At 54.2% G+C, this 22,745-nt stretch overlaps 1 protein-coding gene across 3 annotated transcripts; it reads left to right on the forward strand.

Annotated features, from left to right (window-relative positions):
- Positions 1 to 3,626: 3,626 nt before the first annotated feature.
- Ankrd13b (ankyrin repeat domain 13B) lies at positions 3,627 to 22,744 on the forward strand. Of its 3 annotated transcripts, none has more exons than XM_052755949.1 (15): positions 3,627 to 3,825; positions 15,117 to 15,252; positions 15,343 to 15,467; positions 15,552 to 15,597; positions 16,129 to 16,272; positions 16,356 to 16,545; positions 16,623 to 16,689; positions 18,219 to 18,300; positions 19,561 to 19,625; positions 19,817 to 19,947; positions 20,060 to 20,217; positions 20,358 to 20,510; positions 20,623 to 20,786; positions 20,858 to 20,934; positions 21,349 to 22,744. In XM_052755949.1, the coding sequence occupies exons 1-15, from the start codon at positions 3,712 to 3,714 to the stop codon at positions 21,746 to 21,748; spliced, it is 2,052 nt and encodes a 683-aa protein (XP_052611909.1). In that variant the 5' UTR covers positions 3,627 to 3,711; the 3' UTR covers positions 21,749 to 22,744. The 3 variants fall into 3 exon arrangements, with proteins under 3 accessions (XP_052611909.1, XP_052611908.1, XP_052611910.1); XM_052755948.1 differs by having other exon boundaries at positions 21,404 to 21,756; XM_052755950.1 differs by lacking the exon at positions 21,349 to 22,744 and adding an exon at positions 21,136 to 21,300.
- Position 22,745: the final 1 nt, after the last annotated feature.

Genomic DNA, 22,745 nt, shown 5'->3' on the forward strand with positions numbered 1-22,745 from the left:
GAGTGGACGGGGGGCTCTTAAAGGAGCCGCGGCCCGCTCCAGCCTGATCGGCCGCCGAGACACCCGCTCGCACTTTGACCTTCACTTTCAGATTGGGGAGTGGTCCAGGAGCCGCGAGACGGATGGAGCGGGGACTAGGGTGGACGGGAAGCACCCCCAGGCACATTGCTCCTCGCGGTCAGAGGCTGGATTGGGGTGAAGTGTGTGTTCTGGTCCCCTCTGTGTCCATGTCAGTGTCCAGGTGGGTCTGTGGCCACCTCCCCCGCCAAGTAACACACGCTACCACCAATATGGACGGCCAGGTGCCCGAGAGGTCACTCAAGTGTGACTCCCTGCCTGCGGGACTAAAAACCACACCATCCTTGTTTCAAACAAGAAAGCACAGAACCTGGATGGTTAAGAGTGACCACTGTATTGTGTGCACTAGCACAAGCTTGTCATCTGTTTTGGATGCATCAACGATGTTTCGGGGCCGCCCAACGGGTGTATTATATGTATCCAGAGCATATGCATATAACATATAGGAGCCAATTCTTGTAAGGACCTTTTATTTTTTTGACTTCTCATGGAGACAGGAGAGGGAGGGGGAGGGGGCAAGGAGCTGAAGTGCAGGCTGCACGTGGGTGCACCCCACACTGAGCATGCTCCCCCATACACGTGTGACCCGTTTGCACCCAGCCCCCATCCTCACAGCAGCTAAAGGGCTGTCAGAGCACTCTACTTGTGGGGAGGGCAGAGATACACAACACCCGGTGGGCGAGGGGGGCGGCGCAGAGGAAGGGGCAGGTCAGTGGTGACATAGTTAAGGGAGAGAGTTCCCTAGGTGTCAGGAATTCCTGCTCAGTTATAGAACGGGGGTTTGGGGGAGTCCTTGGATAGGGGTGCCTGAGTGGGTCGACGTCTCCCAGCAGTGCTCGAGCAGCAGTGACTTGTGGGTGGGCAGGCTCCTTCCCTAGGGGAGACAAGTAATGCTTGTGAGTCACACCACCCAAAATACATGCAAAGTTCCATCGCCTTTTGCTGCAACCCAGATTGACAAGTTTGTTTGAAATTGCGATCCACAGGATATATTTATAATCTCACCTTTAAAAAAAAAAAATCTTGCAGACATCCCCTCCCCCCACAGCCCGCAGCTCAGCAGGTGGGGCTTCTGCCAGCAAAGATAACTAGAGGGTGGTGGTGATGCCACCCCATACTCCCCTCGTACCGAAGAGTCTGTAGGCTTGGTGGCCCCAGCCCTGGAGGTGGGAAGCAACCTGGCAGCTGAAACTGGGCGCGCAGCCCAGGAACAGTGGCCGCCCGTTCACCCCGGATCGACCCCCAGCTATGGAATTTCATTTATTAAATGTCGAGGCGGCTGCTGGCAGCCCTGTCGCTTGGCTGCCTTTGTTTCTTAGCTGTGTGGGCGCGTCTCGAGCACGTGGCAGTCAGGGCGCTCAGATCAAAGGGAAAGCGACCTGGGCTTAGTGTCGGTAGACGACCATCTGGCAAAAGGGGAACCTAGCTACCCAAAGAATAGTTTCCCCAAATGCATGCTGGCCTCGCTCCCTTCTAGGGCTACAGGGTTGTTCAGGGGAAGAATGATTCATGGCTCTCCCAACCTCCACCGCCCCATCTCCCGGATGGCTCAGGGACTGCCTGGGAGTGGCCCTAGCACTTACACACGGTCTAAACTTTGTTCAAGAACCCCCAACCTCACCACAGCCAAGATTCAGTGTTTGAAGATGGCGATAGAAGGGTTTCTGGGTTCCCCGGAGATGTCACTATCCCAGGAAACGGCACAGCTCAAGTGGAATCACACACAAGGTTCTGAAAACGATTTAATGAGGCACTACTGTACAAGCGTTCTGGAGGCCTCTCCTAGACGTCCCCTCCTGGCTACTCTAGCCCCCTCCTCAACTCAGGCTGCAATCATGACGCTCTGCTGACCCCTAGTGGTGGAGGTGGGCTGCGGACCTGGGCTGTGGAGACGCCTGCCGGCTCCTCCCAGGTTGCAGAAAGGGGTGAGGCAGTCTGCTCCTCCCTCAGCCCTCCCGGGCTTGGCAAGGCTGGGTGTGCAGGAGGCAGGGGAGAAGACCACACAAAGAAACCCCAGGGAGGCACGAGGAGTCTGCAAGCTTTTGCTGGCACCTCCCACACTCTTTAGATTGTTGTTCTGAGTGGGGCTGACGAGGAATCCCTTATTTCTGCCTTGGTTTAAGGTGGGCTCAAGGAAGGCAACATGTTCATTCCTACCACCTGTCTCAGCCCGGTTGAAGGAGCGAGAGACGCCGTTTTCAGGCAGTTGCTATCCGTAGCTCACCCCAGGAGGTAGTATCCAATCCCATTTAAGAGGTGAGTGGTCCGAGAAACTCAGAAGTGTAAGCAATTTGCTTAAGATCAAGCAGTTGATGCGGTATTTAAACACAGCTCTGTTGACATCACGATCCATTTTCTCTTCCAGGGCGTCTTGGTTCTTTTAACATTTGCAGTTGGCTGCCACAGAGGCCATTTTCACTTTCACCACACTCTCTGCAAGGGATCCTTGTGGAAGGGCTCGTCTGCTCTGGTCATCCAGGAAGGAGGCAATCAGGACTCAGTCATTTCCCTTAGGCAGGGACCCACATGGGGTGGAGGTGGGAAGCTGCCACCTGCTGCTGTCTTTGCTCAGCCTCATCCCGATTCTTGCTGAGCAATGGAGGGGAAGGACTGTCTTCTTCGCCCCGTTAGACATTCTCTTTCCAATGCGATGTCTGGAAAGATGGGTTTAATTTTCTGAGAGAGCAAAAGACTTGAGAAATATTTCAAGTGTCAGATCCCTGGCTGCTTCAATGACCCTTGGTACTGATAACCCTGAATCTCTCTTAGGGGCCACTCATTAGTCAATATCTTCTAAGAATCCAGATACCTCCTCACCCTCCCTGGGATCCAGTCTCACTTCTTCAGGCCACACGTCCTCCGTCCTCCCGTCCCAACCCTTCAAGCCAGGCCTGTATGCCTCCTCCATTTCCTTGCAAAAGGCAAAATGCCAGCGGGTGGAGGAGCGCCCCAACCCACCTGGCATCCAAGTAAGGCCTCCGTTTTCGGCCGGGCCCGACTCTCTGTCCACCCTTTCAGGAAATCAGTTCCAGACCGTCTCTGGTCATCCGAAAAGCTCGGTTCCACCAGGCGGACTACAAGTCCCATAATGCTGCGGGGCCGAGCTGTAACTCGCCCAGCTCCGGGCACCCGGGTCCCCTCCTCTCTCTCCCGCATCCGCTCATCCCTCGCCGGCCGCTCGGGCTGAGGGCCGGGCTATGCGGTTTAGGGTAGCCGGAGGCTGCGGGCGCGCGTCCCTGCGGCGGCGGCGTCGTCCCCGGGGCCGGCGCCCCGTGCGCCCCCGCTCCCGCTGCGGGCCCCTGCTCCCGGTGCCGAGTGGCGTCTTTGTGTGCGGGGGTGTGGGAGGCGAGGCGCGAGGCCGCGTGCCGCCGAGTGCCCGCTCCCTCCCCGGGCGGGTGGGGGCTGCTCCGCGCCGCCCGCCGCCGCCTCCCGAGGACGCCCGCCGCCCGCACCACGCCGGGCGCGCCGCCCCCGCCCGCCGCCGCCGCCGCCGCCGCTGCCGCTCGCACATGCCCGAGCCGCAGCCCCGCGAGCAGACAGCGCCGGCCGCCCGCCCCGCGGCCCCGGGCCCCGGCTCCCGCGCCGTCCCTCCCCGCGGGCCGGGCGCCGCGGCCCCGGCATGAGGAGCGGGCGATGATCCCCGCCAACGCCTCCGCCAGGAAGGGGCCCGAGGGCAAGTACCCGCTGCACTACCTCGTGTGGCACAACCGCCACCGCGAGCTGGAGAAGGAGGTCCGCGCCGGCCAGGTAGGAGCGCCGTCGGGGACCATGGCCCGGCACGCCCGCGCGGCGTGGGGAGGGGGCGCGGCGCCGCCTGTCCCGCCTCCCCGGCGAGTTTGCGGCGCTTCTTTGTTTGCAGCCGCGGCTTTTGTGCTTGTTGACCTAAAGAGGGTGATGGGAGCGGCCCCCGCCTGCTCCGCTGGTTCCCGGACCGGTGGTCCACACGTGTTCCGGGCCCTCCAAGACGGGTGTGGAGGGACCCTGTGCCCTCCTCCGCCGTCGGGGCTTTAAGGGACTGTAGGGAGGGGCTGTCGGTTCTGTCTGTGCTCCATGTGGTGGGAGAGTCCACCCCACTCGGTCTAGGCGCGACCTCCCCGTGTGAGTGTGCAGAGATAAGAAAGGCCTGCGTGGGGAGGGGGCCCACACAGGATCGGGGAACAAGCCGTGTGGCACTCTCAGGCATCCCAGCCCCACCCAGTGCCCTCTCACTTCCTGGTGAACGAGGTCTCTGTTTGCTTAGAGTGGACAGAATCTATGGATGCCTCCGTTCGCGGCCCTGGCTCCAGAGCCAGGAGTGGCGAAGACCCTACCAGAAAGCCCCGAAGGACCTTGTCCAGGTGCTGAAAAGCGCTCTCCTGTATTTTGGTGCTAGGGCCTACCGGCTCACCGTGGAGGAAGGAGGGGCCACAGGAAGGACTTGAGGTTCTGCACAGAACACGGGTTCCCTGCTTTCTGCCAGCCAGAGAAACCTGTGGGTCAGACAGTTTTGGGCTTGGGCAGTGACCTCAAAGAAGACTGGGACCCAGAAGTGGTGGTGCATGCCTGTAGTCTCAGCACCGGGGAGGCAGAGGCAGGAGGATTGCCGCAAGTCAGCTTGGTCTACTTCATGTCCCAGAGCAGGGTTGCATAGTGAGACCCTGTATCCGAAAACCAAAACAAGCAGAAAGACTGGGAAATGGTGGTGTTTCTTAGCCATTACTCAGGACAAAGGCAGGTACAGGTCGTTAGCAGTCTGCAGTTCTGTTCTTCCCACCCAGGCAACTTGCAAAGCTTGTCTGATGCAACTCCCACCCCCGGGGGAAGGGGTGGGCAGAGCTGGGCCCAGGTTGCCCCGAGTTCCTTAAGATTCAGACCTCCCAGCTTGATTAGGGTCTGAGACTTAGGGGCTGAGAACCCACTTCCTCAATCATGGAAGTTTAGTATGAGGACCTAATTCCCAAGGGAAGAGGCCAAGCAAGGCTGGACATCAGACTGCCTGCATTCCCGCTGAGCCTCCAGTTCAGTTACAGCATTCAGCTCTGCATTGCATTCTCATTTAATAATAAAATGATCTGGGCTTGCAAGCCTCTGGGCTGGCCTGGGGCTTCGCTTCCTTTCTGCCTCTGCTTCCATAAGGCCTCCCCAAGTGAGTTTACCTGTCATAAAAGCTTCGTAAAGACAGGAGGTCAGAGGGCCTGAGAAGTAAATACAAGGTACCGATGCCTGCCCTGAAGAGACTTAGTTCTGGGAAAGATCTTAGACAAAAAGATCCAATCCTGTCTTCTCTGGCTCCTCTTTACTTTCCTTGCTTGAGGAAGTCCCCCACAGATCTAGGGATTGTTAGAAGGCTAGAAACTGAATCCCCAGAATGTCTCAGCTCAGCTCCCTCAACCACAGGGTGTGGGTGGTCCTTTCCCTAAAACTAGAAAGAAGTGGAGTGTCTGTCTCAGAAGAAGGCCTTTTCATCTAGGTCTTTGTTGACAGACCTTACGTCGGCCATCTTGCTGGGGAGCCTCAGCTGCTGCAGGTCATGGTGGCCAGGGCTGTTCACAGCGTTCTTCTCCTCATGCTCAGGATGCCATAGTAGCTAGGTACCCTGTTTACCCCATTCTGGACCTGGTACGTTAATGTCTCATTGAAATGGATATCTGCCTGCCTGTCCTTGATCCAAGCCAGGAGAATATAGGGCACCAGTGACATGAACCCTTGTTCATCCCTGAGGAGTTCAAGCAGGTGTTCCTCCCTCCAGAGTACCAGTTAGCCTCGACGGGAGAGTCCCTGGCTGTGCCAACCCCAGGGCTGACACAGAGTGACACTTGCATTCAAATGTTCACTGTCTCTCATTATGATGGCTTCTCAGGAGACACACTTGGGGGTGAGCCACCTGACGTCATGGTAGCACTCCTGCAGGCTCTTAGCATCCCAGATGGTGTGCGGGGGTCCCCTGACCTCTAAAGCTCCTGGCACAAGCCACCATAGAAAACCACCACGCTTTCCTCAAGCACTTGGCAGCTGGGTCTCCCTGGTCCTTGCTTGGCACAGCTACCTCTGCTTTGCTCCAACAGAGGCCTGCAGAGGCCTCCCGTGGGCAGGCCTGGCAATGCTCATGGGCTGAGTGGGGCCAAACAGAGCTTTCAGAGTGGCTCGGCCACTGGGGCCTCTTCTGGGAATGCTGAGCAGTTAAGAGGGGCTGGGATGCTAGGGAGGAGCCCAGCGGGAGCCTGGAAGTAGTAGGGTTGTCAGGTGCCCTGCCAGGCAGGACGGACGGTGGTAGAGGGCAGTGCACGTCCCTTCTCCTTCGCCTGGCATGGCCCAGGTTCTGGAGTCATTCATTCCCTCGGGGTGAAGGGGCAGGGATGGCCATGGGAACAGGATCGTTCTGACAGCAAGGATTCTGAAAAGGTCCTTGGGAACCATTGCCTTTCCTGGGGCTGCCTCTGCCATGGTCCTTCTTCCCACTTTCTCCATTTACCTAGAGCGCGGTGAGACCCTTTTGGAAGTATCAGTTATGTTGGGAACTTTGGAGGAGCACCTGGTACCTTCCCTCACTCTAAAGTCCTGGGTGTGGGGGTAACACCACAGTTAGGAAGCTAGGAAGTTCAGCAGAGAGAGCCACAAACCTCAAAAACATATAAACAAACCAGTGCATTCTGGGATGGAAGAAGGGCCACACGGGATGGAAGGGTGGCGAGTCAGCAGTACTGCCCCAGTGGCCATAGTCATCCATGTACCCCAGGCCATCTGAGGAACACCTTCAACCCTCCCACCCTTGAGAAAGCACAGGCATACCCAGCCCTACAGCCCCTGTTAGGTGGCAGCTCTCAGAAGCAATGACTAAACCAGACTCCAGCCTTCTTCTCTAGGCCTGAGAAGGAGGAGTGGGTGGCAGGGGAAGAAGGGGAGGCCAAGTGGCCAAGGCTCTTTGGTCTCCCACCCTTCTTCAGTGCCCAGACTTACTGTATATTTGGCAAGTGCTTTTAAAGCTTTACTTGACAAACAGTTTCTGTCCACGATAAAAGAGTTTGAAAAACACCCTGCTGGCGCATGTGGACGTTTAGACCGGGTATGCCATTACCAAACACACATTACACAAGGGGACTCCTGCAGAGCCAAGGAGCAGCGAGGCACACCTGTGCCTGTGCGGGAAGAGCACACGGGGACCGGGTGGGTAGGTAGGATGGGCATGCTTTCTTCTGGAACCCGGGCATACCAGTGTGCGTGTGCACAGGGGTGCTCATGAGTGGAGGCGAGGCGGCTTCTACCCAGAGAACCCCAGCTCTTAAACCCGAAAGACTTCAGCTTTGATTCCCTCTGAGCCTGCTGGGTCCAGGAGTCTCTACTCTCTCTGTGGGGAGGGCGGGTGTTGGGTTTCATGGAAACCTTTTCATTGTAGCAATTAAACAAACAGCTGTGAGCTTTTGCTGAGGAAACTAATGAATTCTCCCACCTGGGCCCAGGGCACCATGCCACTTGTGCGGTAGGTCCTGCTCTGGATAGGTGGGGAGAACTGCTTTGGGCCCTGGGTAGGTGCATGGGCTCCACTTGGGAATCAGGGCTGTCTCAGGGCGGATGCTGGGAGGAGCAGTCTTGAGGAGGTTGGGTGGGAAAGGCATCCATCTTGCAGGAGGTTTAGCCTCTAGAGCTGGGAGCTGAGGCCCACAGGAGCCCTAGGGCCAGGCAGGGTGCCCACTAGTTCCCTAGGGCCTTGTTAGCTTCCGTAGCAGCAGCAGCAGTGGCATCTAGGGTGGAGCTGGGGACACCCAGCAGCTCACCTGCAACCCTGGGGGAAGGCCCTTCTTTTCTTCTTCTCCTCCTCCTCCTCCTCCTCCTCCTCCTCCTCCTCCTCCTCCTCCTCCGGGAAGGCTCTTCTTCTTCTTTTTCTCCTTCTTCTTCTTCTTCTTCTTCTTCTTCTTCTTCTTCTTCTTCTTCTTCTTCTTCTTCTTCTTCTTCTTCTTCTTCTCCTCCTCCTCCTCCTCCTCCTCCTCCTCCTCCTCCTCCTCCTCCTCCTCGAAGGCTCTTCTCCTCCTCCTCCTCCTCCTCCTCCTCCTCCTCCTAATTTTCTTCCTTTTTTTTTTACATTTACTTATTTGTGTGTGTGTGTGTGTGTGTGTGTGTGTGTGTGTGTGTGTGTGTGTGCGCACACACATGCCATAGAGCAAGTGGTGTGGAGATTAGAAGACAAATCTTGGGAGTTGTTCCTCTCCTTACACCACGAGGGACCTGGGGATCAAACTCACTCCCCTAGATTTGTCAGCACCTTTACCTGCTGGGTCATTCCACAGGCCTAAAGACCACGCCCTGGCTTCCTCAACCAGCTCAGGTCTGTGGCTCTCCCTCATTCCCACCTCATGGCCCAGAACCCCACTTAGGTCAGGACCGGGGGACGCAGCCCACCTTAGACAGTGAATTCATTCCCCACTTTCTCTGTAGGATCTGTGGGACTCCTCACAGCTCCAAGCCACAGCTCAGGGACCCAGAAGGGCAAGGTCACTTGTTTTTTGAGGCTCCCGATGTATTAAAAAGTAAAGGCCTGCCAAAACAAGTTTAAAAAATGATATAAACGGGGTATGGTAGCTCTCACTGTAGGCCTGGCAGGAGGGCCAAGGCAGGAGGGCCATTGCAGATTTGAGGCCAACCTGGTTACATGAGAAATTGTCACAAAAGCAAACAATGATTTTAAAGATTTATTTACTTTTTTGAAAAACAGTTATTACTAGGCTAGAGAGATGACCCAGTGATTAAGAGTACTTGCTGCTCTTGCAGAGGTCCTGGGTTCAGTTAAAAACAAACAAAAAACCACACTGTAGTTCATAACCATCAATAACTCTAGTTCCAGAGACTGGATGCCCTTTTCTGGCCTTCACAGGCACCAGGCATCCAGACGGTGCTCAGACATACATGTAGGCAGAACACCCAGACACATAACAATTAAAAAACAGAGAAAAATAAGCCGGGCGGTGGTGGCGCACGCCTTTAATCCCAGCACTCGGGAGGCAGAGCCAGGCGGATCTCTGTGAGTTCGAGGCCAGCCTGGACTACCAAGTGAGTCCCAGGAAAGGCGCAAAGCTACACAGAGAAACCCTGTCTCGAAAAACCAAAAAAAAAAAAAAAAAAAACAGAAAAATAAAAATGTTTATTACACTGATTTGTGTGTGTGTGTGTGTGTGTGTGTGTGTGTGTGTGTGTAGCGCAGAGTACCCACATGCACAAGTGTGTGTCACAACATAGGTGTAAAGTGCTGACCCCGTTTGTGGTTTGAAACAGTGTCATGATGCATGCACATGTTTTTGTATGCACCAACGCCAGCATACCTGGTCTGAAAGGAAAGAAAGAACAGATTTATTTTTAGTAATATAAGCACTGGGAGACCAGAAGACACATCAGGTCCTGGGAGCTGGAGTTGCAGGTATCTGTGAACTCCCTGACATGGATGCTGGTCCTCATGCTGGAACAGCATCACTACTGTCCACGGAGCTGGTCTCCAGCTCCTGGGTTTCTAAGGCAACACCTTCCATTCCTCCACTACCCGCCTCACCACCCCACTGGGCGCTTCCTCGATACCTACCTCTATAACTGTAAACTGCTTCCAGAACTAAATCTCTTGGTTTATGACTTTTATACACTTTTTAAAACTTTCTCCTGACCCTCAATGTAGTATCTATACATTTATTTAACACATGTGTAACCACTGGTTACATGTCAGATGCTGTCCAGGGTCTGGGAAGCCACTGATGAACAAAATAGGGGTATCAGGGAAACTGAAAAAGCGAAGGAGCCTGGGATGTTGACTGAGATCTGGAACAGGATAACGGGTAACAGAGAGGTAAGCAGCAACCATCACCTCAGGTTGGTTGTCAGGGCAGACTAATGCCAGGTGACATTTGGGTGGCAGCCTGGAGGGAGAGAGAGGTTCTATACACTCAGTTTGTGTTGCTCTAACAGAATTCCTGATGGGCTGGGGTGTGGCCCTTGATATAGCACTTGCCTAGCAGACAGCAAGACATACCCTGGGCTTGATGCCCCATACCACCAAAACAAAACAAAAACAAATGCCACCCCCCCCAAAAAAAACCTCTCCAGCATAACTGAAGATTTTACAAGAAAAAAAGGTTGATGTAGCTCACAATTCTGGGGACTGGAAAGGTCGAAGTGGAAAGTTCAAAGAGCACAGAAGCAGCGGCTGGCCAGGACCCCTAGGCTGTGTCACAGTGAATAAATTAGCAGGTCCAGAAGGAGCGTGGGGGTGGGGCGGGGCAAAGAGCCAGGAAGCTGAACTCTGGTTGTAATGACCCGTTCTTGTGGGAGCTGATCCAGTCCCAGGAGACCTGACCTGCTCTTGTGATCCTGTCCTTGCCTGGTGCTGCCATGCCTGAATTACCTCCCTCTGGGCCCCAGCCCTTAGCCATCCACTACCTTTCTCTCCTCTGCTGGGAAGGACCAGGCTTCCAGCACACGAGCCTTGGGGGGTAAAAATCATAATACTGGGCTATTCAAGGGACCATTTTAAAGACGACAAAGCTGTGAGTGAGTCAAATGAGTTTCCCGAGAGGTCCAAGGCTAGGATTCTAGACTAACACACTAAAAACAAAACAAAAACCCACGGGGGGGGGGGGAGATTTGTGCTAATTTCATTTCTTTATTTATTTTAGATCTATTTGTCTTTTTATGTGTATGAGTGTTTTGCCTGCAGGCATGTATGTGTATCGAATGCATGCCTGGTGCTCTCAGAGATCAGAGGAGGGCATCAGATCCCCTGGAACTGGAGTTAGTGGGTTGTTGTGAGGCATCATGTGGGTGCTGGGAACTGGATGTGAGCCCAAGTGCAACACGTGCTCTTAACCACTGAGCCATCTCTCTAGCTCCCCTGAGTTCAATTTAGCTTGGTCATGTAGAGGCAGGAGAGAGGTGATGTGAGCAGTAAGGGCGGGTGCCACACGAAGGAGAGGTGGCTGGGAGCAGCATGGTAGCTTGAGGTGGATGGGAACCGAGGGGCCTCTAGGTCTCCTTGAAGGTTGAGCCTACAGGTCATGGGGATAGAGCAGATGTGGAGGGTGAAGGAAAGAGAGAGCATAAAGATGTTAACAGAGGGGTGGGTGTTCTGGAGGCTGAGGTGTAGCTCAGTGGTAAGTAAGCATGTGCCTTTCATGCCAGAAGTCTTATTGGAACACTGGGGTGGGGGCAGGCATGGGTTTTGTTTTTTAAAAGTTAAAGTTGTCCTCTCTCTCTCTCTCTCTCTCTCTCTCTCTCTCTCTCTCTCTCTCTCTCTCTCTCTGTGTGTGTGTGTGTGTGTGTGTGTGTGTGTGTGTGTGTGTGTGTGTGTGTGTGTGTGTGTGTGTTGGGGGAGGCATGAGTGTGCCACTGTACACGTTGAGGTCAGAGGACAGTTTTGGAAGTCAGTTTTCTCTCTTCAGTACGTAGGTCCCTGAGATCAACCTGGGGGGACTTAAACTTGGTGGCAGGTGCCTTTAACTGCAGAGCATCTCTCCGCTGCCGCTGGCGGCGGCCAGTGCCGTTTGTTTTAACCTGAAAATGCAGCGAAGTGAGGCACTCTCCACTGTGAGATGAGCCCGGGGGCCGCGGTGCAGGAATGAAGCAAGCCCGGGAAGGTGAGGAAAGGCCCAGGGACAGGAGGCCAGGGGGCCTCGGTCTGAGAACTCAGTCATCTTTTCTTTTCACATTTTCTCTGGCTGCCCTGCCCCTAGCCCCAAATTCCTTTCACTACCCACAGAGGCAGTTTCCTCCCTGTTCATAAGGTCCCATTGTCTATTTGGTGGATTTCATAGTGGACACTTTGCCTTCAGTGCCCAGTTCCACGTGGCTGTAGGGATGTGTGTGGGAATGGGGCTTGGAGCTCATTGACACATAGAACAACTGGGCAGCAAGCTACAGGATCACGGGAACCCCAAATATCTCTATTCAGAGATCATTTTGGTCTTTACTCCCTCCAAGGAAAAACTCAGTGCCCTCCCTGGGTGGAGTGGTAGTACGTTCTGGTTGCTGATAGCTCAGGATCCAGTACAAGGGGCTGGTCTCACTGGTCACCAGTGATGCACTCCATAACTTCGTCCTTTGCTGTGATCAGTGTCCCTGAGTCGAGACACCCCATGCTGGTGAGCTTGGGGTAACCTGGCTTGCTGCTCTGCCCCGCCCCCCAACTGTGTGGGCCCTGGCTTTCTCCGCTCCACTCTGTCGGTGGTGAGTCTCAGCCCCTCTCCATCTTCTCAAGACGTGCGGAGATTTCTCATCTGCTGACATCTCTTCTCTTTATTCTTGTGGGTTTTAAATATTTTACTGACATTCTTATACTTGCAAATTTAACATTTTTGGCGTTCTCCATTTCTTTGTGTAGATCCAAGTCTCCATCTGGTATCATTTTCTTCCCACCTGACCATTTTCCACATGTCTTCTGGCAGTACGTTCTCTGAGCTGTGGGTTACCACAGAGTCTGTTTCCCCTTCCTTTTGGAAGAGTCTTTTCACTCGGTATAGAGTTTTACCCAGAGTCTTCCTTCCTTCCACCCCAGCACCGAAGGTTTCATTATGCTGAGTCAGGGCTTGATCACTTCTAAGAGAAGTTAGAAGCGCTTTCTGTTTGTCCCACGGATACAGGCCTCCTTCCTATCAGGATCCTCGGGTTTTCTTAGCACTTTCCCAGCATCTGATGATGAGGGGCCTTGGCATCGGCTTTTTATGGGGTGTTGCATTTCTTGGCTCTGAAGGCTTATCATTGTAGTCATTTCTACAACAAATTGCCTCAAAAAATGGGTGAGCTAAAACAAAAATTTACAGCTGGGCATAGCAGAGCAGGCCTTTAATTCCAGACGTCAAGCTGTGTGTGGTGGTGCGTGCCCATGATACCCAGCACTTAGAGGGCTGAGGTGAGAGGATCAAGGATCCAAGGCCAGTCTCAGCTGTGAGTTCGAGGCCAGCTAAGACCCTGTCTCAGCTCCTCCCTCCCACAATAACAACAACCAACCGAGGAGTGGAGGAAGGGCCACGCCATTGCCAGTTTGGGCTTCACATCGAGAGCATGTTAAAAAACTAACAAAAGGCCGGGCAGTGGTAGTGCACGTTTTTAATCCCAGCACTTGGGAGGCAGAGGCAGGCGGATCTCTATGAGTTTGAGGCCAGCCTGGTCTACAGAGTGAGTTCCAGGACAGCCAGGGCTCCACAGAGAAACCCCGTCTACTGAACACTCTCTCCTCTCTGTTACAGACCGTACTTTCCTACTTTGTGACAGGGGGAGTAAGTTTTGAAGGGTGGTTGTTTTTGTTTTTTTTTTAAGGACATTGAGTTGGGGTTTAATAAAGGTATTGAATGTAGGCTTAAGCATGAGGACTACGAGCAAGGGAGGCACTCAGCACCCCAGACACACCAGAGAGCGTGGGGGGCTGGTTTTGGAGACAGTCTCACTGCGTGGTCCAAGCTGGTTTTGAACTCTTACCTGAGCCTTTGACTGCTGGGATGCCAGGACCAGCTTCACGTCCCCCAGCAAGTTTCGGCTGGATGTTGGGTCTTATAGATGGATATCAAACATCTGAACTTTATCTTCCTTTAAAGAGTATTAGGCCTCCCTTTAGCAAATTAAGTTATTTGCCACTGAGTGTGATCCTGTTTGAGTGGCCCAGATGAGCCTCTTTTCTGGGGATGGTGGAGCCCCGTTGAGAAGGCACAGTGTACACTGTCTACTCAATAGAGGGGATCTACAGACTCTTGGCGGACTGGAGTGTGAATGGCCGCCCTCAGTGAGCCTTGGAAGTTATCTGCCCGCTTCTCTGTTTTGCATAATCTTGTTGAGTTTTACTGTGCGCATGTGAGGTTTGGTAATCATTAAAGGCTCAAAGGGACCCTTGTGCAAAGGAGCAACCTCTCCCTTCCCCTCCTCTCCCTTCCCCTCCCCCTCCTCCTTATCTCCCCCTCCCCCCCTCCCTCCCCTCCCCCACCTTTCTCCCTTTCCTCAAAACTCACGCTTTTCCAGAGCTTTGCATCTTCTTACGTCTCACTTTGCTCAGATTCCTGTCTGTCTCCACAACTCCAAGTCTGCTGATGATTTCCCTCTCTGAACAGCAATTCAGGATGTTCCTCCAGGTAGAAGTCCTGGGAAGCCACAGGGTCAGGAATCCCAGTCAGAGACACCTGTTGCCAGTTGTCTAAAAACAATCACTTCTTATATTTGAAGCAATAGCAACCCCATCCATTTCAGTATAGTTTTTGTTGCCTCATCTGGGTTGGGAGAGAAGCTCTTTAATAAGTTTTGGAAAGCCGTTAACATACATATGGTCGCTTCACTGAGTTTCCTAGACATCCAGACTCCTGAGATATACCTAAATATTTATGTTTAACACATATGCTTTTCACAACACAATACAGTTGCATATAGTGGAATATCATCCGTGAAATCACAGGATTTATGCAAAAATGCTGGTGCATGAACCTGAAGGCACAACCCAGGCCTCTGAAGCTGTGCTGTGAACATGTTCTTTGATCGTAACCAGTGCAACTGGGCAGGAGGAGGGTGTTGCTCCCCATGTAGTGCAGGCTAGCCTTGGACTCACCATCCTCCTGCTTCAGCCTTCCCAGTGCTGGGATTATGGGTGTGTGCACTACTCACATGTAGAGATTGTCATGCCTGTTTGCCAACAGTCACTCAGCGGTCACGCCAATTCTGTAAATTTGTGGCGCTTCGTGACAGTGTGGGCTGAGGCCACTAGACAGGTTTAGCTTCAGGCATCCTCCTTGGCTAACAGCCTCTTTGGATGGACCACATTCAGTCTCTGCCCTGCATTCCACAGGAGGCCCATGCCTTGGAGGACATACCTTTCCCTGGAGGCCGAGCACACAGGAAGAAAGGCCTTCACACCCTCTCCCAGTGTCCTTCCCCCTGTCTCCCGTGCCCCTCTCCATTCACAGGGCCACAGCTCATCACGTGGTCCCTCTCATGGCCTTGTGAGCTGGACCAGGTGACATCCCGAGAGAGCTGCTGCCAGTTCAGGTGCTGTGAGGCCCCTCCTGCCAGATGCCTCCAAAGTGACCAGGGCTCCATCTCAACTTCCTCCACAGGTGGACATTGAACAGCTGGACCCCCGTGGTCGGACGCCCCTGCACCTGGCCACAACACTGGGGCACCTGGAATGTGCCCGGGTGCTCTTGGCACATGGTGCAGATGTGGGCAGGGAGAATCGCAGTGGTTGGACAGGTGGGCACCCTTGTTTATCTTAGCCCCTTATCCAGTGTCCTGGAGTGGGCCAAAGGGTCTCACCCTGTGACATCGCTTCCCCTCCCCCAGTACTGCAGGAGGCTGTGAGTACCAGGGACCTGGAGTTGGTGCAGCTCGTGCTGAGGTACCGGGACTACCAGCGGGTGGTGAAGCGGCTGGCGGGCATCCCCATGCTCCTGGAGAAGCTTCGAAAGGTGAGGCGGCTCTCCGCCTGCCCACTGCGGCCCCCACATCCTGATTCTAGTGCCAGCTCAGCCCCCTTCTCCATCTTCCCCCAGGCCCAGGATTTCTACGTGGAAATGAAATGGGAGTTCACTAGCTGGGGTAAGAGGGGCTGGATCTGATCTGGGGACTTTGTCTGGAGTGTGGTTCCCTGCTCTTTGTGGGGCTCCTTTCACCTAGCCTCAGCTCCGTGCCAACCCCCAGCCAGGTCTTTCCGGACTGCCCCAGATGCTGTCTCATTCCACTGTCATTGCTTTCCCTCTGTAATGATTTGCCTGTCATTTGCTCTGAGGTAAAGTCCAACAGGCAAGAGTCTTACCTTGTTCAGTGCCTATCTCTAGTGACTGGAACAGTGCTGGCATGTATTTGGTGTTCAGTAAATACTTGTTGAAAGCATGGGTGAGAGGCTGAGTGAATGAATGGACACACAGTGGGTATTAGAGGCAGTGGAGTGTGAGCCGTCCCTGTGCCCAACCTCAGATCGCTCAAATGTACATTGCGGGGAGGGGCTGAAGGAAGGGCTTCTCCCTTTGAGTGCCCTAAGTCTTTTTCTGTCTGTGCTACCAACTCCATTCCTGTGCCCTGGGCTGGCCCAGGAAACTGAAGCCCTTTCTGACCTTCACTTCTACCCAGTGCCCCTAGTATCCAAGATCTGCCCTAGTGATACCTACAAAGTGTGGAAGAGCGGGCAGAACCTAAGAGTGGACACCACACTTCTGGGCTTTGACCATATGACCTGGCAGAGAGGGAACCGCAGCTTTGTCTTCAGGGGTCAAGGTCAGTCTGGCCGTAAATAGGGCAGGGCGGGAGACAGTAGGCAACCCCAGACCACTCTGACCTCTGCTGTTCCCCGGCGGCAGACACAAGTGCGGTGGTCATGGAAATTGACCATGATCGCCGTGTGGTGTACATGGAGACGCTGGCGCTGGCCGGGCAGGATCGGGAGCTTCTGTTGGCTGCTGCCCAACCCACTGAGGAGCAAGTACTGAGCCGGCTCACGGCGCCTGTTGTCACCACACAGCTTGACACCAAGAACATCTCCTTTGAGAGGTGAGTCGGTGTGTCCTGGCTAGCCTGAAGCTAGCCTGATGGGCGACCATTTCACCCGGACAACTCTATCTCCCCAGGAACAAGACTGGCATTCTGGGCTGGCGCAGTGAGAAGACAGAGATGGTGAATGGGTATGAAGCCAAGGTGAGGCTACAGCTCCAGGTTCTGGAGCTTGGCCATGCTGAGCCGAGGGCTCCCAACCCACTTTTCCCAGCCTTGTGGCCACAGAGGCAGTACAACCTGGAGGAAAAGCATGAGACCAAAAAATGCCCCAGGAGAGGGGCATTTTCGGGTGTTCTGTGTTGTGCGGGCTGCTCAAAAAAGGAGAGTCACCCCAGAATGTAATTTTAGGCCCTCTGGCAGCTGGGAGGAACAGTTTCTGTGAGCTGAATCTCGAACCTCCGTTCAGAAGCGTATTTATTGATTGTACACAAAGGCTGTTTGGGATGCAAGTTCCTCATACCAAAGCCCCTTTGATCTGTTCTGTATGTTCCCTGAAGGAATCATCACCCCCCCCACAACCTTTAGTCCTTAGTGTATACTGTTTGCAGTACCCAATAACTCAAGACTTCCAAGTGTGCCTGGATGGTCTTGTGACCAAAGTCATGCATGGATGGGAAACCCTTCAGAAAAATAATTCTACAAAGCATAGAGAACAATCACTGTTCTCTGCTATGATTTCTTCAAGGTCTAGGTACCCTCAACAAACACTAACACATTCAACTGTTACCCTAGAGACAGTGAGAAAGAACTGTTACATTCTAATGTTTACCCTAGATACAGTGACTACTAGATTTCCTCTATAGGCATTGTGGGAGTCTTTAGGATATTCACATCCAAGGCTCTGTTCTGATGTGCTGTGTGGGTGTGGGGAAACCTATAATAGCCACAATTCCTCCTCACAACAGGCAGGTGCTCTCTTCCCCACTTTACAGATGTGACTGAGCCCTCTCCATAGCACCCCATTTAATCTTAGTACTCCACTAAGTTAGTAGGGGTTGCCTGTAGATGAGGTCACGAGGATTATGGCGGTTCACTGAAACACAGGCGATGTGCACAATCGTAGGGAGCAGGCTGGGGATCATACTTTGGCTACCTGACCTCAAAGCCAGGCCTCTAAAAAACTGTCACTGTGGGATACCACCTGCCCAGCACATGATGAATGAAGGCATTGACAAAGGCTTTAAGGCTCTGCACATGTTGTCTCCTCCTGGAAGCCCTCCCTGGTTTTATATGTTCAGATAAGGGGCCTTGGGTCCCCCCAGTAGGGCATGTATCTCACTGTTTTATAACTGTACATTTTCTTGTCTTTCCAACTAGACTGTGACTCTCAAAGGGGCAGGGGTTTGTTCACCATTGTACCCCTGATGCCTACCAAAATGGCTGGCATCTACCTGCCCCTTCAAAATGTTTGATAGCCGAGGCTGGAGCTGTGGCCGAGTGGTAGAACACTTGCCTAGTGTATGAGAGGCCCTGAATTCAATCCCAAGTCCCATTAAAACGTTTGTTGAATGAATAAGTAAATGGATGAATAATTTGCTGTATTTACTTGCCTGCATGCCTAGAGACTGGGGCAAAGATCCCCTCCAAGACTTTTATTGGAGGGAGTGTTTAGAATTCCCTAGAGAGCGGGCACCAGAGCTGTCTCCAAGCCCCTTCCTCTCTGTCCTCAGGTATACGGGGCCTCCAATGTGGAGCTCATCACCCGGACACGGACAGAGCATCTCTCAGAACAGCACAAGGGCAAGGTCAAAGGTAATGAGCTTGAGACAAATGGGGAGAAATGCTGCAGACTGGGAGGGACCACCAATAGGACTGTGCCCCCAATACATTCTCTGGCAGGCCAGTGCCAGGATGGCTCAATCAGACAAATTGATTTCAATTCACATAGGTGCCTAACATACTGCAAAGAAGATTCCTAGGGTTCATTTGGGCTCAGTGATTGGTTACTAATGTCTGTATTGCATTTAGGAGATAAATGTCATGCATGCCGTTTATAGGTTAATCTAGTCATCTGATTCAAAGCCTTGGTAGAAAGTCAGAGAGCCTTGCCACTGGGTCTGCATACCTGCTTGTATCACACACATTCATTGGGCATCATTTAACTTGTCTCAAGTGGAAACAAGTAATTCCTGCCTTACATGAGAAGAAAATGAAGTCATTATGTGGATGTGCCTAAAGGGAAGTACTCAACACATACTCCCCAAAAGAAGACCAGTGTTTTGCTATCCTCTGAGTTTTAAGTGCTTTTATTTATTAATTTGAGACAGGGTCTCACTCTGTTACCCTGGCCTCAAATTCTTATTTTTATTTATTTATTTATTTATTTATTTATTTATTTATTTATTTATTTATTTATTTATTTTTTGGTTTTTCGAGACAGGGTTTCTCTGTGTAGCTTTGCGCCTTTCCCGGAACTCACTTTGGAGACTAGGCTGGCCTCGAACTCACAGAGATCCACCTGCCTCTGCCTCCCGAGTGCTGAGATTAAAGGCGTGCGCCACCACCGCCCGGCTTATTTATTTATTTTTATTTTGGTTTTTCGAGATAGGGTTTCTCTGTGTAGTTTTGGTGCCTGTCCTGGATCTTGCTCTGTAGACCAGGCTGGCCTTGAACTCACAGAGATCCGCCTGGCTCTGCCTCCTGAGTGCTGGGATTAAAGGCGTGCGACACCATCGCCTGGCGGCCTCAAATTCCTGATGTAGACCAGGCTAACCTCAAACTCACAGATACCCACTCACCTTTCTGCCTCCTGAGTGCTGGCATTCAAGTGCCACCCACCACATCTGGCTTAGGTGCCCTTTCATTTCACCCAGTCTTGCAGTGAGTGGGTCCTGGGCCCTGCTCCTAAGAGTCCTCATCACTTTTAGGTGAAAGTGGCTAGGAATGTGGGGTGTGAGAGCTACCCACACCCCTACCTTCGACACCAGTCTAGATCTTGGGTGTAGTTGCTTTGGATGAGGCACCCATGTGTATGAGACTGCAATATTGCCTGAGACCCCACATTTCTTCTAGGTTGTAAAACACCTCTGCAGTCTTTCTTGGGAATTGCTGAGCAGCATGGGGGCCCCCAAAATGGGGTGAGTGTGTGTCAGGGGTGTTATTGTTTTGAAGGTTGTGGGTGTGGCTTAGGAGGAGGTTCTGCTGGCATTCTGCTTACCATGACCTGTGTGGACTTCCTACTCACAAAGCCAATGTCAGCTCTGTGCTGAAGTGGGTAGAGATGAGAGGCTTGGGTCAGGGACTGAGGCCTCCCTCCTGTGTGGTACAGACCCTGATCACTCAGACCCTGAGCCAAGCCAATCCCACTGCCATCACTGCAGAGGAATACTTCAACCCCAACTTTGAGCTTGGCAACCGGGACATGGGTCGTCCCATGGAACTGACCACAAAGACACAGAAGTGAGACTCCCTGCTCTTTCCGGGGAGGGGTGCGCAGGGCAGGGGTCTAAGAGGTGCTAGGAGGCCATGGCTTCCTACAGCTTCCCTTACCCCTTGGGATCTGGGGGACCAGGTTCAAGGCCAAGCTGTGGCTGTGTGAGGAGCATCCCCTGTCCCTGTGTGAGCAGGTGGCTCCCATCATTGACCTCATGGCTGTCAGCAATGCACTTTTTGCCAAGCTCCGGGACTTCATCACGCTGCGCCTGCCTCCTGGCTTCCCAGTTAAGATTGGTGAGTGCCCCCCCACCCCCACCCCCACCCCCGCCAATTTCTCCTCAGCCACTTTGGGAGGCTTAGAGGAAATCCGGGCAGTGGGTCTGAGGTATGGGGGCGCTAGATGATGGTGCTTAATGGCTTTTCCTTATCCTCAGAAATCCCGATCTTTCACATCCTCAACGCCCGCATCACCTTCGGGAACCTCAATGGCTGCGATGAGCCGGTACCCTCAGTGCGAGGCAGCCCCAGCAGTGAGACACCTTCCCCGGGCAGCGACTCCTCCAGCGTCAGCAGCTCCAGTTCTACCAGTGAGACTCTCCACTCCCCACAGAGCCCCGCCCTCTCAAAGCTCCGCTGTTTCCCTCCCTGACACCAAGGGGTGAGCCCAGCCCACACCTGACCCCTGGCCCACGCCCCCAGCCTCCTGCCGCGGCTGTGAGATCTCCCCTGCGTTGTTCGAGGCCCCCCGTGGCTACAGCGTGCTGGGTGGCCAGCGAGAGGCTGCGACTCGTGACGAAGATGATGACCTGTTGCAGTTCGCCATCCAGCAGAGCCTGCTTGAGGCGGGCAGTGAGTATGACCAGGTGTGTCCCCCGAAGCCACTCCAAGCCGTTCCAAGTGCAGACAAGCACAGCTAACGGGCCCCTCCCTCCAGGTCACCATCTGGGAGGCGCTAACCAACAGCAAGCCAGGCACCCACCCCATGTCCTATGAAGACCGTCGACAGGACAGGTCAGTGCCCACAGGGCCGAAGAGAACGTAGAGGTGCCTGTTCCCTCTCCTACCCCCAACACACACGCACAGAAACTCCCACTAACCCACCAGACTGCACAGTGACATTGGAACCCTGCCAGGCCCAGAGAACCCTTAGTGCCTCAGCAGGGCTCCATCTGATATCAAGATGGCTTCTGCCAAACACCTTTCCTGGCACAGGGTGGGTGGCCAGTGCTCCAGGCATGTGCAGAGAGCAGGGACCTAACTCCCAGGACGTTCAGACCCTCAACAGACAGGTTGGCGGGACCTGGGATCTTCCACCACCGGGTGGGGCCAGGACACCCCAGCGAGACTCATGGCCCCCCCTAGAAGGGTGGCAAGTCTGCCCAGCCCTGGGGCCTCCACGATGTCTCCTGCCCCGCTTACGAGCAGGTGTCCCAGGTGTGCCGGGAGCGGGGAGCGCACGACAAATCCTCCCCGCCCCCAGGAGCGCCCCACCCACGCCGCAGCGCCAGCCCGTGCCCCCGGCACCAGTGCCCAGCCCTCGGCCCAGCCCAGGTCCCGGCTCCAGCAGCCACGTGTTCCGGAGCTACGACGAGCAGCTGCGGCTGGCTATGGAGCTGTCGGCGCAGGAGCAGGAGGAGAGGCGGCGGCGAGCTCGCCAGGAGGAGGAAGAGCTGGAGCGTATCCTGCGGCTCTCGCTGACCGAACAGTAGCGTCCCCTGCCGGGACCCTCACCCACTCCGTGCAGGACCCAGGTCTGCGCACCTGCCGTGCTGCTGCTGGAGCCTGGAGCCATGGCGTCGGCGGTGTAGCGGCGCACCAGGCTTGAGATGCCAGGGGTTTGATACAGGCGTGGAGTAACTGTCCAAGCCAGAGCCCTGGAGGCACGGCTGTGCTCCCTGCTTTGCTGACCCCTACTCCGCTTCTCTGGGCTCCGATCTGCCCAAGGGCGGAGACAGGTGGTATTGCAAAGGAAATGAATCCTTGAGAGGAGCATTGTCCCCGTCCCTTGCTCCTTCTGGCTGGTCCTCTTTCTTGCTCACTGACCCCTCTCCAGGACACTGCCCCTGAAGCCTTCGCATCTCAGCTCTTCACCCCCCGGGAGGCAGCTGATTGCCCTGCGTGCTGTGTCGCTGCTTCAGTCCCAGACACAAACCAGCACATCAAGGGCCCAGCCCCTCCCCACCCCGGCATTTCAGCGTCAAGTGCACTTAGCGGGGTGCCCAGCTCCCCCAGCTCCCACACCTGTCCTGTGTCTCAGGGTGGTCCCAGCTTCTCCTTAGACAGCCAGAAATCGGAGTCCCCATGCCCGCAGCACGTTTTTATTGTGATCAGGGATCAGGGAGTGTCTAAGGTGCCCCCTAGTCTGGGCAAGGCCCGATTCCCTCATGGTGCCTTGGGGAGTAGGGGCAGCATATTGGCTTGGGGGCGAGCGTTAGACCCGACACAAAGGCATTGATCAGGGCCCTGGCACCACTATCACCACCCACCCCTCCCTACCAGCTGCTGCTAGCCCTCTGTGGTTGTGCATCCCTCTTGCCCCCATTCAGGGGCCGACTAACACCCTTTATCCAATGGTGCTAACCCCGGCTTTCCTGTTCTGCCCTACCCACGTAAAGAAGCACAGGCTGCCCCCTGGGCAGGGGCCCGCCGCACACCCTTTTCCTGGGGCCACCTTCTGGCTGGCTTCTGCCAGGGGCTCAGAAGGGGCACAAGAGGGGGACAAGAAAAGAGCAACAAAGCGAAGCTGTTCTTCCTATTCCCTTCCCTGATGCCAGGGGCACCAGACTGATTCCGAGGCACAAAATAAAGAGGTTTGAAACCAG

The sequence above is a fragment of the Peromyscus californicus genome, unplaced genomic scaffold (assembly GCF_007827085.1).
Source record: "Peromyscus californicus insignis strain IS unplaced genomic scaffold, ASM782708v3 Scaffold_3__1_contigs__length_106647218, whole genome shotgun sequence".
NCBI lineage: Eukaryota > Metazoa > Chordata > Mammalia > Rodentia > Cricetidae > Peromyscus > Peromyscus californicus.

Coding starts and splice junctions, on each gene's coding strand:
- Ankrd13b (XM_052755949.1), top strand. CDS start 3,712: ATGATCCCCGCCAACGCCTCCGCCAGGAAGGGGCCCGAGGGCAAGTAC. Junction 16,546..16,622: donor AAGAACATCTCCTTTGAGAG/GTGAGTCGGTGT, acceptor CTATCTCCCCAG/GAACAAGACTGGCATTCTGG. Junction 19,626..19,816: donor ATGGGGGCCCCCAAAATGGG/GTGAGTGTGTGT, acceptor TGTGTGGTACAG/ACCCTGATCACTCAGACCCT.